The sequence below is a fragment of the Brugia malayi genome (assembly GCF_000002995.4).
Source record: "Brugia malayi strain FR3 genome assembly, contig: Bm_v4_Chr1_scaffold_001, whole genome shotgun sequence".
NCBI classification, from domain to species: domain Eukaryota; kingdom Metazoa; phylum Nematoda; class Chromadorea; order Rhabditida; family Onchocercidae; genus Brugia; species Brugia malayi.
The window spans coordinates 11726840-11740665 of record NW_025062475.1 but is presented as its reverse complement, the minus strand read 5'-3'; the positions used below and the strand labels follow the sequence as shown (position 1 = coordinate 11740665).

At 23.5% G+C, this 13826-nt stretch overlaps 1 protein-coding gene across 1 annotated transcript; it reads right to left on the bottom strand.

Moving 5' to 3' along the window:
- Positions 1-6208: 6208 nt before the first annotated feature.
- Positions 6209-13517, bottom strand: Bma-msi-1 (RNA binding protein, putative; the record flags this gene model as incomplete). Its single annotated transcript, XM_043077549.1, has 11 exons — positions 6209-6477; positions 6766-6828; positions 6951-7032; positions 7589-7701; positions 7908-7956; positions 8156-8248; positions 11075-11116; positions 11575-11659; positions 11822-11903; positions 12655-12695; positions 13429-13517. 11 exons carry the CDS (start codon positions 13515-13517, stop codon positions 6209-6211), a joined length of 1008 nt encoding a protein of 335 aa, XP_042933483.1.
- Positions 13518-13826: the final 309 nt, after the last annotated feature.

The window sequence follows — 13826 nt, the reverse complement described above, 5'->3', positions numbered from 1 at the left end:
ATTATAAAACATTTTTATGTAATGAATTGTTATCCATAAATGTTATGAAATGTTGTTTTAAAACTTCACAGTTTAAGGTAAGCCATTATTCAACATATATTTGCTCTTCAAATAACACATTATGCTAATCATATCAAATTCTTTTTCTTTCCAAAAATAAAACTTCCAAAATATTAATATCATTCTAAAATCTATCTTACTAGAAACATTCCATCATACTTATTAGAGCTATCACATAATTTCCCACGCAATCTACAAAAGAAAAATCCTAAAATAGCAAAGAATGCGAACGTTAATAGTACCACTGTATGTGTTAACTCACTGCAAATAACCACATTGACAGATTAATCATTTTTTGCTTCTATTAAACCATTTACGTGAAATATCACGAAAGTATGCATCACGTTGAGAAAAAAAACTCATTGTAGACTTACGTAGACATAAGCTTATGATGAGCGAAAGAAAAAGAAAAACTCATTAACAGCTTATAATGAACAGTACGTATTACACGTTATTTTTCATAGACTTTTTTCCCAATTAAGTAGTATCAATTTGTATCTTCATTAATATAATATTAAAGAATTCAATTTGAATGATAATAGTATTGACTATCAGAACCTCTTTCTTTAAATATAGTTTTTAGTAGTACTACTTATATGAGCAAAGACTTTGATGTTTGAAGTGAAAAAGATAAATATATTTGGAAATGTAACTCAATAATCATTCATTAATTACATATGGAAGTATCCAATTTAAATTATAATAATATTTAATCATATCATCCATCTACAGATGTTCACATGTATATACTTTCAAATGAACGCTTACTACTTATTTGAAAGACGTGTACCGGATTTTCACTTTCTAGACAATTACTCATATATATTCTTTTTCCCATAATATTCCCATACAGTTCTATTTGAGGTCATTATATGTATGACCTTTTGTTGGATGTGAGTACAAATATATACAATAGCGCTTTATTCCCTTCAAAATAACTCATAGTATGGATGAAATGCACAATCGTACCAACTTATTTTCAATTTATTTTCGTTTTATTTTCATGTTTGCACATATCTTCTACTTATATCTTCATCTCATCGCGAGATCGCGGGAATCTACTCCCAACACTCTCATCACAACCTCTCCAGCTGATAACACAATATATTGTGTAACGATTAACCGTACTGTTGCAATCTTTACCACAAATCATCTCTTCCTGGGCGAACCATCAATTTTCATTGTGGGTAAAAAAAATGTGGATGCACCAGTTGCATAACGTAACCAGATACGCTCCGAAAGTATTGGTTTTACTACGATTGTAGCTTCGATTTGTGACAATGATGGTGCTGTTTCGTTAGGATTTGGGGAAATATGAAAATAATAAATCTCTTTACTTCATGACGGCAGATTGATTAATTCAATTGGGTGCTTAGCTGGTTCCGTTAATCTTTTTAGTCGTATTGAAATGAGTGTAAAAGTGTAATCTCGGATATATGTGATTGACAATTCTTTTTCAAATTAAATTATACATTCAGAAAATGTGTCCTTGCATCCTTCCGGCTTAATCGTTCCTTCCTTTTATTCTTTTTCTTGTCTACTATCATTGCATTTAATTAAATGAAAGTTTTTTTTTTTTTTTTTTTTTTGTCGGAATTATGTGAAATAAATTACAAGAAATTGTTATCATTAATAATAATATTATTATAAAATGGCAATAATGATAGTAATAATAATAAATTAGTTAATTGATTAATGATAGAAAAAAAAATGAATGAAATGAAAAAAAAAAAGAAAAGAAAAAACATCCACAAATATACATGAACACAAACAGACATAAATTCACATTTATCAATTATCATTATTAACAGCAGCACAATGAGGAGGAGAATTAGTATATGTATACATTCGATTATGCATATATTTTTCATCCAATTGAAACAAAGTAAATCTTCGAAATCTGAAATCATTTGTGATTTATTTATGGAAGCAAGCAATTAGTTATTTGTAATGGTATAGTGAAGAAAGTTATTCTATGTTAGAAATTTCTTTGTTTTTTTTTTTTTTTTTTTCCATAGATTCAATTTTTTATGAATGAAATTTTTTGACAAATTCTTTAAAAAATTTAGGAAAAAGGGTGGAAAAGTTTTAAAACAAATCACAAATTATTATTATGTTATGTGACATTAAAAATAAATATAGCACAATATGTCATATCTATTTAGAAAATTGCAAAATTTAAAAATGATTAGTTCAATTTACTAACTTTCCTAATCATTTAACCGCCAAATATTGATAAATCTTGTAGAGAGAAGAATAGTGGAATAGCTTCTATTCAATTGTAAAACTTCTTCCTAAGAAAATGTCTATCAGTGAGTTATCAGATTAATTAGTTCAAATTACTAATTATTCGTTTCAAATACGATAACTCATTTGTTTATCACTGTAATTAGCCTTATAATATATCAGCAAAAATTTAATGCCATGATTAATAATTAAAATTAGATTATTGTTTTAATGTAATAGTTAGATGATGTCTTATCATTGATAAAAGCTCTTCGAGAATACAGTACAAGATAATGAGAATTAAAAGATGAAGCGATTGATAGAAAGTTAGATGATAAAGAGATAGAAGAAATTATTAAAACTTACAAAAGATTAATAGCAATTGTTATGATAAGTGTATATATATAAATATATATTTATATGTATATATCATATCCAAAAACCAAACTTTTTTTTTTGTTTGTTTGTCATATTATTGATTTATACATACCCGCTGTTATAAAAATACACGACTATTAGAAAATAAATAGAAAAAAAAATGAGAATAAACGAATGAAATTTGGAAGGAAAAAAAATTGAAACAAAATTTCAATTATTATTATTATTTAAAAATTCAACAATTTTCGCATAATTTACAGTTTCAAAAATATTCCAAAAAACTTATATAAATATGAAAAAGTGCAAATTTTTTTCAAAACGAAAAAGATAGAAATAAAATGTGTTACTTCAAAAAAGTTTGCTGCAATAAAAAAATGATTACATATGATTATTGCTGCTGACAAAAAGTGCAAATGCTTAAATTTTCAAACAAAAAAATATTGTTAAAATAATAATAATTATTATTATAGCAATCATGATAATGGCAATAATAATAATTAGTAATAATAAGATGAAAAAAGGAAGAATAATGTGATTATATGATAATGATAAAGTTGTAGTCGATTTTACATAATAATTCATATGAATGACCGATGGAAATGTATAATAAATAATATCGCAAACAGATATTGTGCATTTGAAGTAAAAATAAAAATTTTAGATTTGATAAGCTGCAATAATTCATGATGTGGAATCATGGAAGGAAGAGCTTGATAATGATTCATTAGTTATTTACAGTATTATGAATAAAGAATAAATAAAGAAGAAGTAATGAGTGATTAAGAGTGAAAATATTCTAATGTTCAGCTAATACTATTTTAAAAAAAAAGTAAAATTGAAGTATATGGCAGTATCGAAGTCTAAGACACCCATTTATTTGTTTTTTCTACCTTAGTTAGGTATTACCTTACTAACATAGTTAAAATATATAAATTCTATCGCTATAGTAATCTAAAATTGTTACAAGTTGGTGCTTCTTTCATCCCAAAATTTATAAAAAATAAAACTAATAATATTGTTGTAGGGTGCAATAATTAGTCAGAGTTTATTACTATTATTATTGTTAATTCTGTTTTTTATTAATATTATTATTATTATTTTATTACTATCATTATTAATTCACTTACAAGACTGATAAAATGCTATCCTAATCACTAATCATACATTTTTGGTACTAAAAAAAGCACTATGCAATTGTATACTAAATGATATATAAGAAAAGATAACACTACAAAACTATTAGCTAAGAATGGTTAATCCCATTTGATTATCATTCGTTATCATTAACATTAACAATGTTTGCTAATGTGATAAGAAGGAATATAGAAGTAAATACAACGATGAAAATTAGTGCAAATCGAATAAATAATTTCATACTGAGTAAAACTGTTTTTTGCTTGAAAAAGAAATTTTGTCTGCCATTTGTTCAACTAGAAATGAAAAAAAAAAAAAAAAATTATAAAACCAAAATCTTTTGGAAAAGTTATTTTGGACATTTTTCGACTAAGTTAAGGATCGGTTTCCTTTCATTTTTTTCTTTTGCTCCAACTATCTATTTTTCTAATTCAGAAATTTATTATTGAATTTTTTTTTTTCTATTTAAATATCCGAATAATGGCAATAAATAAGTTTAACTTAATTTGGAAATCTTTTTTTTTTCGCATAATTCTCGTGAAAAGATGTAATTTCTTCATTTAATTTGACATGTGAATATTATTTCAAGTAGAGATCAGAGCAACATTTTGTAGTTTGGAATCGATGATTTCAGTTTCCTCTCTTACTGTTATGATACACTTCCCTAACATTTTAACTTTGAAAAAATTTTTTTCTTTTAAATTATGAAAATTTAAAGTTAAGAAACAAAATAATAATAATAATTAATAATAATAATGAATAAATAAATAATAATATAAAGTAGATTTGAAGAAGTGGGGATATATTGTGGAAAACCTGAACAAATATCAATTATTGCTGGGCTTTTTATATGTCATATCAGAATAAGGAAAAAGAAATTTTAAAGAAATAGAAATAAAAAAAAAAAAAGAAAACATAGCATATGAAAGTTTTATATATACACTAATATTTTAGAAAAAAAAAGGAAAAGGAAAAAGGAGAAAAGTTATAAAAAAAAAGACATTTCAAATTGTATAGATTTATCATATTATCACTTTCAAATAGAACTTTTAAGAGTTAAATTTTGAAAAGTTTTTAGACATTTTTTATCCCAATTATATCAGAGATATAAATGCATTTTTTAAGATATGGAAATACCATTTTAAATGAATCAAATTGTGTTGCTGCAAAATATTTCACATAAATTTCACTACACTTAAACTACAGTTAAATTTCACTAATCAAAAATTTTCATAAGTGTATACTTTTTCTTTTTTTTAAAAAAAAAAGAAAGAAAGAAAGAAAAGAAAGAGGAAAAGAGAAAAATTAGTTGAAGAAAAATTAGAAAATATAATTTTTTTTAAAAAGAAAAATGAAAAAAGGAAACGATAAAGATATGAAATTATATATAATTATAAAGAAAAAAGTAATGAAATTAGGGAATAAAAAGCAAAAAAAAAAAAAAAAAAGAATGAAAGAAAGGAGAAAAAGAAATATAGCAAAAATAAATAATAAGGAAAAAAGATAATATTTAAAAGAAAAATAAAAAAAATTGCAGTAAAAAAGAAAAGGAAAAAAAAAATTTTTTTTTATTTTATTGTTAAAAAATTATTTATTTTCATTCATTTTCTATAAGAAAAAAAAAAAAAAAAAAGTGAAATTATTATGATGAAAAAATCATTTGTAAATTTATTATTTGCATTTGTCGCATATTGTTTTTATAAATTTATTCGTTGACATTGTAAAAATCAATTGATACTGTATTGTTTACTTCTGTTATTATTGTTTTGGCTCATATATTTTCATCAAATAGAAATATCACTTTTCTCGTATTCGTTTTTTTCTTTTTTTCAGTTGTCACAGGAAATAAAAAGACGAATCGATTACGAATGGAAAAGACAAAAAAAAAAAAAAATAAAAATAAAAAATAAGAAATAAAATTTGTCACTCCATTTTATATGCAGCAGCATTCAGCGTATATATTTCTGAAAAAAAAAAAAAAAAAAAAAAAAAATGAAAAAAATAAAAAAAAAAATTTTAATAAATTTTTGATGAATATGTTATTACTTTGTAATTATTAATCTATAAAAATTAAGCAAAAAAAAAAAAAAAAAAAAGAAAAATTGCTAAATGAATGAATTGAATTTTCATATGAGAGTGTGAAAATTTGCTTTTTTTTTTTTTTGTAAGCTTAAAAATTTCAACTATAAATACTTCTTTCATTTATTATTTTTATTTTATCCTACTTAATTATTTCTCTTCGATTATTATCTTATTCTTATTGATTGCATATATTATGTTAGTAATTGTTATAAACTGCTAGATGATAATTAACACAAATTTCAATTGAATAATTCAATTTTGGAATTCATTGAGAATATAATTTTTGATACAGCATAATTTACCATGGAAAATTAACGCCGAAAAGTCATCAGACTTTGTGGAAGGCATGGGGTAATTGAGGTGTTTGGTGGTGCATAGCACTCGGATATATGCCCGCAAATGGTTCACCACCGATAGCGTACAATGCCGCCGCTTCAAATGCGACCGCTTGTTGAGCCGCAGCTGCTTGAGCTGCGGCTAAATTAAATCCACGTGTTACGCCGGCATTAGCTGCTACAGCAGCTGCAGCGCCATTTGTTACGTTACCAGGTGGTGATGTAGGCGCAAGCGGAGCGTATGATTGAAACCCGTTGAAAACTGCAATACAAAAAATAATAATAATAATGAATCATTTAAATTTATGTTTTATTATAATTTCATTTTTCTTTCTAAATTTTTTTAATGTATTATTTCCCAAAATATTCAAAAAAAAAAAAAATTTTTTTCTTTGAATTTCATTTCTTTAATAAAAATTTGAATCTAATAAATTGTTAATTCATAAAATATATTTCATTGCTCTAATATTATATAATTTTTATTATTGCTTTATAAAACCTAAGATATTATTACGAAAAATTAATTATATACAATTAATAAAAAACATACTTCCACCGCTATAAAACATACTTGTACCATATGTACCAAGTCGAGGCAGACAAGAAGCATAGGCTAAAATGAAATCACTAATTTACTAAAAAATTTCAAGCTAAAATAAAATCAAACATAAATCATTAAAATTTTTATACTTTTATTAAAAAGTAATATAATTTGAAGTAACTTTATTAAAGTACCAAGTAATTGCTCCGGTCCGAGACCATATAAACTACGAGCTGCAGCTGCTCTACTTTTATTCAGTTGAACCGGTAGCATCACCTGAAATTATAAAATATATTGGCTTCATGATATCAGTTAATGTTATAGAAATTGGAGGAAAATAATTAATTTAAGACAGGAAAAAAGTTATTGAGAACTGATATAAATAATTAAGAATTTCAATTCTAATTTAAATTTATAACTTAAACAATAGTGATGTATGCCAGATGATTCATAACTTAGAATATTTGATTAACTTAGCAAAAAAATATTTGTTTCAAATTAGCAAAAATAAAAAGATTTATCCCATACTTCTTCTCATTTTTCTTCTTTCGCATTTTTCTAATTTAAAAAATAAATAATTACTGCTTAACTCTCACTTAGCTTTTGAAATGGAATTAAAATGGTAAGCTTCTCTTCATATAACTACTGTTTATTTATTTCTTTATTTCCTCATTTATTTATTTAACTTATTTATTACCATCATTGTCACTATTATTATTATTATTTACTATTACAATATTATTATTATTATTATTATTATTATTATTAAATTCACAACAATAGCGAAATAATAGGAATTTGGAATTGAAAGCAAAAATTCGATTATGCTTACTTCTTTGGGCTGAGCTTTCTTGCATTCCACCATTTTACCGTTAATTTCATGAAAATGAATTTCACACACCTTATCACTGACATCGTCATTATCAAACGTTATAAAACCAAATCCTACAGAAAAAAGTTAAATTCATTTTCTGATGAAAAAAAAAAAGAAAACATGTTTAATTTGATTTCCATTTTTTATCATTTTAAATAAATTGCACTAAAATTTCAAAACCTACAATTATAAAAAAAAAAGTATTATTATACATTAACATCTTTTGCTCTTTTGTGATATAATATTTTGAATAAAAATAATAATGGAGAAGTTTAACCTCGATGGCGTTGAGTTGTTTTATCAAACATTAGCATTGCATCTTCGACCTTAAAAATTAAAGTTAACTTGAATTAAGTAAGAGAGCATTTTTTATAATATACGAAGCTAAATAGAAGAAATAATCACTGATAAATATATCATATCATTATTGATTACTACCAGAATGAAACTCTTTCAATTTTTAATTCAATTTTCCTATAGTAGAATTTTAATATATATTTTCAACATAGACAAGATATTACTTACCTTCCCATATTGTTCAAAATAATTCTTCATATCTTCCAAAGTTGAGGTTGCTGATAAGCCACCAATAAACACTTTTTTCGTTTTAATTATCATCTACAAAAAAATTTAACGTTAATTTGCATTTCGATTTTTAATTTTGTTTTTAATTAATTTCAAAAATAGAAAAAAAGCAAGCAGAAAATTCTCAATTTTTTTTAGTTTTTAACAAAATCTTACATTTAATGATTCAAAACTTTTCTCATCATCATTGACCCAATTAATGATAATGGCTTATTTGACAAATATTTATGAGCAACAATTTTAACCATGGATGATAAGAAATACTTAATCAATGAAGTTAATTAAAGCTTCAAACTGCATTGTCTTAATTGGCTAATAAGTTGCATCATTTTCTAAACTTACTTGAAATTTTAGAGAAAAATGTTCGATTAAATTCCGACATTATCAATTGTCAGACTATTTTACATTTCTTACTTTATTGAAATGTATGGGAAGATTATACAGTTTTAATTACAATGTCAAATATACTTTCACTTAATAGTTTTAAAATACTAAATCTGATAAATGCAAATTTTTTTAAATTAATTTATTTGTTGTTAATGCTAATTATTCTCAATATGACAAATATTTATCGCACATTGATTATAATTTGATTTTTGATCAACAATTAAACGACGAGATCAATGCAACACTGCAAATTTTACAATCAAAATTACTACTTACAACATATTTGTTGACCTTCACAACGATTACTATTGCATAATTGAATGATAATAAGATCGATAGGAGAATTTATGAATTTCTATGAAACACTTCAAAGCGATGAATTTGAGAGAAAAAAATTGAAAAATTCTATGAATTGAAATGAATTCATAAATGATATTAAATAAAAAAGGAGAAAAAAAAAAAAAATGAATATCAAAGGAAATGAACGAATTCAAATTTTAGAGAAAAATTTTATGTGCAAAAGGAAACAATCATAAAACAATGACGGATTAGAATTTTAAAATAATTTTAAACGAAGAAAAAAAAAAAACATTTTTGATTTTATGACATTTTATACTTGAACTATTTTACACAATTCATTTTAATTTTAATAGCAACTCTAGAAGATATACTTTTAAATGTATCATAATATATATTTATTAAAGATATATGAAAAGTTATGTATTTGGTTGAAAAATAAAAATGCATAAATAATTGAAAGTTTTAAAATTTATTAAATCATACTTTGATAAAGTCAATTTTACTTACTTATAGCTGACTATAAGAAAATTTTTGAATTTTAAAAAGAAAGAAGCAAAGACGATTTCAGCAATGGAAAATGTTAGAAGAAAATTGTGCAGTAGTAGCATTCTTTTGAGGATTTGATAGGATCAAAATTTTGCAATTCAAACTAATAATCCCAGATAAGAAATGATTTTTGAATTTGTTATTGTCATTGTCATTGCAAAGCAATAAAAAAGGAAAGAGAGAGAGAGAGGATAAAAAGGAGAGGGAGAGGGAAAGAGAAAAGATAGGGACAGGAAGAGAGAGAGAGAAGGAAAGAGATGGTAAAAAGAAAGCCTTTATAATTAATCATATTTTAAAATGTCTTCGTTTCATTTTTTCCTTTCTCAAATAAAATTCTTAAAATTTCCATCATTTTTAATCCCTCATTTTATTGTTGGAAAACGAGAGAAATTTTTTGAAAGCTTCTTAAGTTTGTAATAGAAAGTTTACTTATTGCTTCTTTTTTTTTTTTTTTTTTTTTTTAAATTTTTTAACTTTCTTTCTTTCTCCTATCTTTTCCATTTTCTCTTGCCACTCACTTTTTTATGACGTTTTAGAGGAAGTAAAGATGAGAAAAACATGTCATCAACCATTTTATATCTTTTCTTCTTTTACCTTTCAAAAAGTTAAAAAAAAAAATTAAAAAAATAGAAAATAAAAAATTTTTATCTGGTTTAATTTTATTTTTCCATTTTTTTGGAATTTAAAACTTTTAAAATAAAATAGTTACTTTCATTTTCAGCCTTTCTATCTCTTGAATATACTATGCTGGATTAGATTTTTAGTTAAATTTGAATTAATCTATAACAATCGTAATTATTTGAATTGTAGTATTGATTTATACATTATAATAAAAAAAAAAAAAATTAGTTCCACTAAAACAGTAAAAATAAAAATAAATCATCCAAAAAGAATTTTAATAAAATTTTAATAAAAATTAGATTCTGATATGTGTTAAGTTGAAAAAAAAAGGAAAGCAATGAAAGTGATAGTAAACTGACAGCGTAGAAGTAAAACTTTATTTTAAAAAAAAATTTTATAAAAGAATTTTATAAAAAATTACTGTATAAGAGATTACTGTAAAATTATCGTATACCATAACTATGGCATAAGGTGTTACGGTAAGTGAGCAGAGAACTAGAGGGAAAGAGATAACAATTAAAGGATTAACAACTATTGTAATGTGTTTTATGGTTATTAATGGACATTTAAAAGTGAAAAAAAAAAGCACAGAAATATTTTGATAAATGATTTCTCGAAGAAATCAATAATTAAAATACGAAAAGCTCAAAGTTCGATCTGATAAGACTAATAAAAAAAGATTTTGAAAAAAAAAATTTACAGATGATTGAATGTGATTGTTTAGATTATTTTATGGAATGATTGATGCATATAAGATGAGATTTAAATTTTGATTTTATCATAAAAGTATAACTTGCAATGACAAGTTTGTTTTTGAATTGCTTTAAACTTCCAAAAACTAATAAACAAATTCGTAATCTTAAAGCATTCCAGAATTCTTTTTTTTCAGCTTTTTTTTTATTAGGAAAACATAAGTTTTAGGGAAAATTATAAAATTTATGTCTTTTTCTTTCTTTCTTTCTTTTAACAAAAAAAGAAAAATAAATTGGATAAATTTACACTAACTTTTGGTTGTGCTTTCTTAGGAAATGCAACTTTTGGATCGATCTGAAAAAAAAAAGTGTTAAGGAAGATTTTCATTGGAAGGTATAAGATTAAAAGTACTATTTCAGAAAATAGATAATTCTTAAGAAAAAATATTGAAAAGAAAAAGAGAAAAGTTCCAATAAAGAAAGAATATAATAATAATATACTTTTCATTTTTATTTTTTTTATTTCTCAAATATTACTCATCAAAATTACTTTTATCATTAGCTTAATCTTATTCTGAAATGTGCAGTATTTTGTCCAAATGGAAATGGTTTTTATAATTTAGGAAAGAAAAAGAAAAAACGAAGGAAGAAATTTAGTTTATTGCTCAAATTATAACTTTTATTACCGTTTATATAATATCTTTTTTTTTTTTTTGTATGCATATATCTATTCATAAATATTATAGTTGTAAGTTTAAAATTTGATTTATGTAAAAATAAAGAAAAAAAAAAGAGAAAAACGAAATTGCTAACTTTTTTGCCATCAAGTTCATGTTGCTCTTGAGCTAACACTTTATCAACACTTGCCGGATCAGTAAATGTTATAAATCCAAAACCTCTGCAATTATAAGATAATTCAAAAAATGAAATTTATACGAGAAGGATTTTAAATAATCTTATAATAAATGTAGCAGAAAAAAAAAAAAAAAAAGGAAAATAGCAATAGAAAAAAATAAAAATTGAAAAAAAAGTTAATTAAAAAAATTGAAATAATAATTGCCTGGCCCTTTTTGTTGCTGGATCCCTCATTACCATACATTCATTTACTTCACCAAATTTACCAAAATAATCTCGTAATCCTTCTATAAAAGCAATTTTTTCTTCCTTTTTTCTTAAATATATGAATTAAAATTTTATAAAGAAATTTAAACTAATTTTATTATTTGAAAATAGCGCAGCATCAATTATTATACTATAGCATTTATATGTGAAAAAGTATTTATAATATATTTTAGAGAAAGAATCAAAAAGTTTAACTTTAGATATTTATTATAATTTTTAGAAGATTTTAATTTTTCAAAATTACTCCAAAATTTATTATAATTATTTCTTCACATATTTTTACATCTATAATACTTTTATTAATTATTATTACTCCTACTACCACTACTACTACTACTACTACAATTACTATTACTACTAATACTAATACTACCAATACTTCTACTACTACTATTACTTCTCAATTAAATACCCACAATCTAACTATTATTATTAAAGAGAAATAACCTAGTGCTTTGGACCATAGCTCAAATTATAACATTCTTCATCGAACGTTCTAATTATATAATTACATTCAAGCATTCAAATCCCATCGCTTATTTGGATTTGAATGTAATTATATAACTACAACCCTGCAATTTCAACGTAATTAAATATTTAGCAGTAATTAATTATATAAGTGAAATTCTTTTAGTATCTATAAAAAGTGATTGTTCCTTTACAACTATCTATCACTTAATTATTTCCAGCCGTTAATTTAACTCATCAATTACATATGAATATATTAGTTAAAAAAAAAAGTGACAACAATTAAAAAATACTATTACTTACCAGCTGTTGTTTGCCAACTAAGACCGCCAATAAACATTTTACTAAAATAAAGTAAAAATAAAATCATATTTTTTTTAATTATCATTTTTCTTTTTCAGAATAAACATTCCAAATTTTGCTAAGTTCGAAGGACAAATTGTTAACATAAAATGTATGCAATATTTATAATAGTAACAACAAAAAAAAAAAAAAGTTAATTAACAAAGCTAACACTGTCTTTCTTATCTGACACAAACCAAATAATTTATAAAAAAAAAAAAAAAAAAAAAAAAAAAACAAACAAATATGAATAACTGTTAGAATTTCACACTAAAAAGTATTAGACTAGTGAATGATTGATACTTATTCCGGTTTTCAAATATCATCTTTCCTATTTATTCTAGCACTAATATCAACATTCTAAAATACATCTTTCCATTCAATTAAAAATTTTTAAAAAATAAAAAAAAAAAAACCCGACGAGAAAAATTTACTCTAAATATGCTCTATTTCATTCTATAATAAACTAATCCTTTGTCCAAAGAGATAATCATATAAACGAATGGGAAATAAAAGTTTTATTCTTCAAATTTATAAAATGATTTGTTAGAAATATATTAAAAAGGCGCTTTTGTCGTTCATTTATTTACAAAATTGTAAAAATTTTTAAAAAAAAAATGATAGAAAAAAGTAATAGTTTCTTTTTTTTTTTTTTTTTTTTCAAGAAAAATTTAATCAAATGAAAAAAAAAAAAAAAAAGAAAAGCAAATGCTAAAAGATAAAAATATTACTTACCCGGGATCATTCGAACTGGTACCATCCTCTGAACTTGGACTTTGTTGCGTCACTTCATTATCATTTACATTACTATCAGATGCATCCATCACTATCGTTTTTCTTTCTACTTTACTTTGAGCTATTCTCTCTCTTTCTCTCTTTTAGTAAAATTATATTTCAAATATACTACTTTATTACTAAGCACTGGCCGTAATTTGCCCTTTTAAGGCCTGCTAAGCTAAGCAAAAATGAATAATTATTGCAGTAATGAAATTAATAGATTGAATAAGTGATAAAAATATGAATTATTGTTGAAATGTTGAATACGATTGTATTAATTCCAATACAGTAAAATAGAATTAGAATTAGCAAATCAATAATCGATTTAATTGACAATTCAGTTTTTCGTCCTTCTT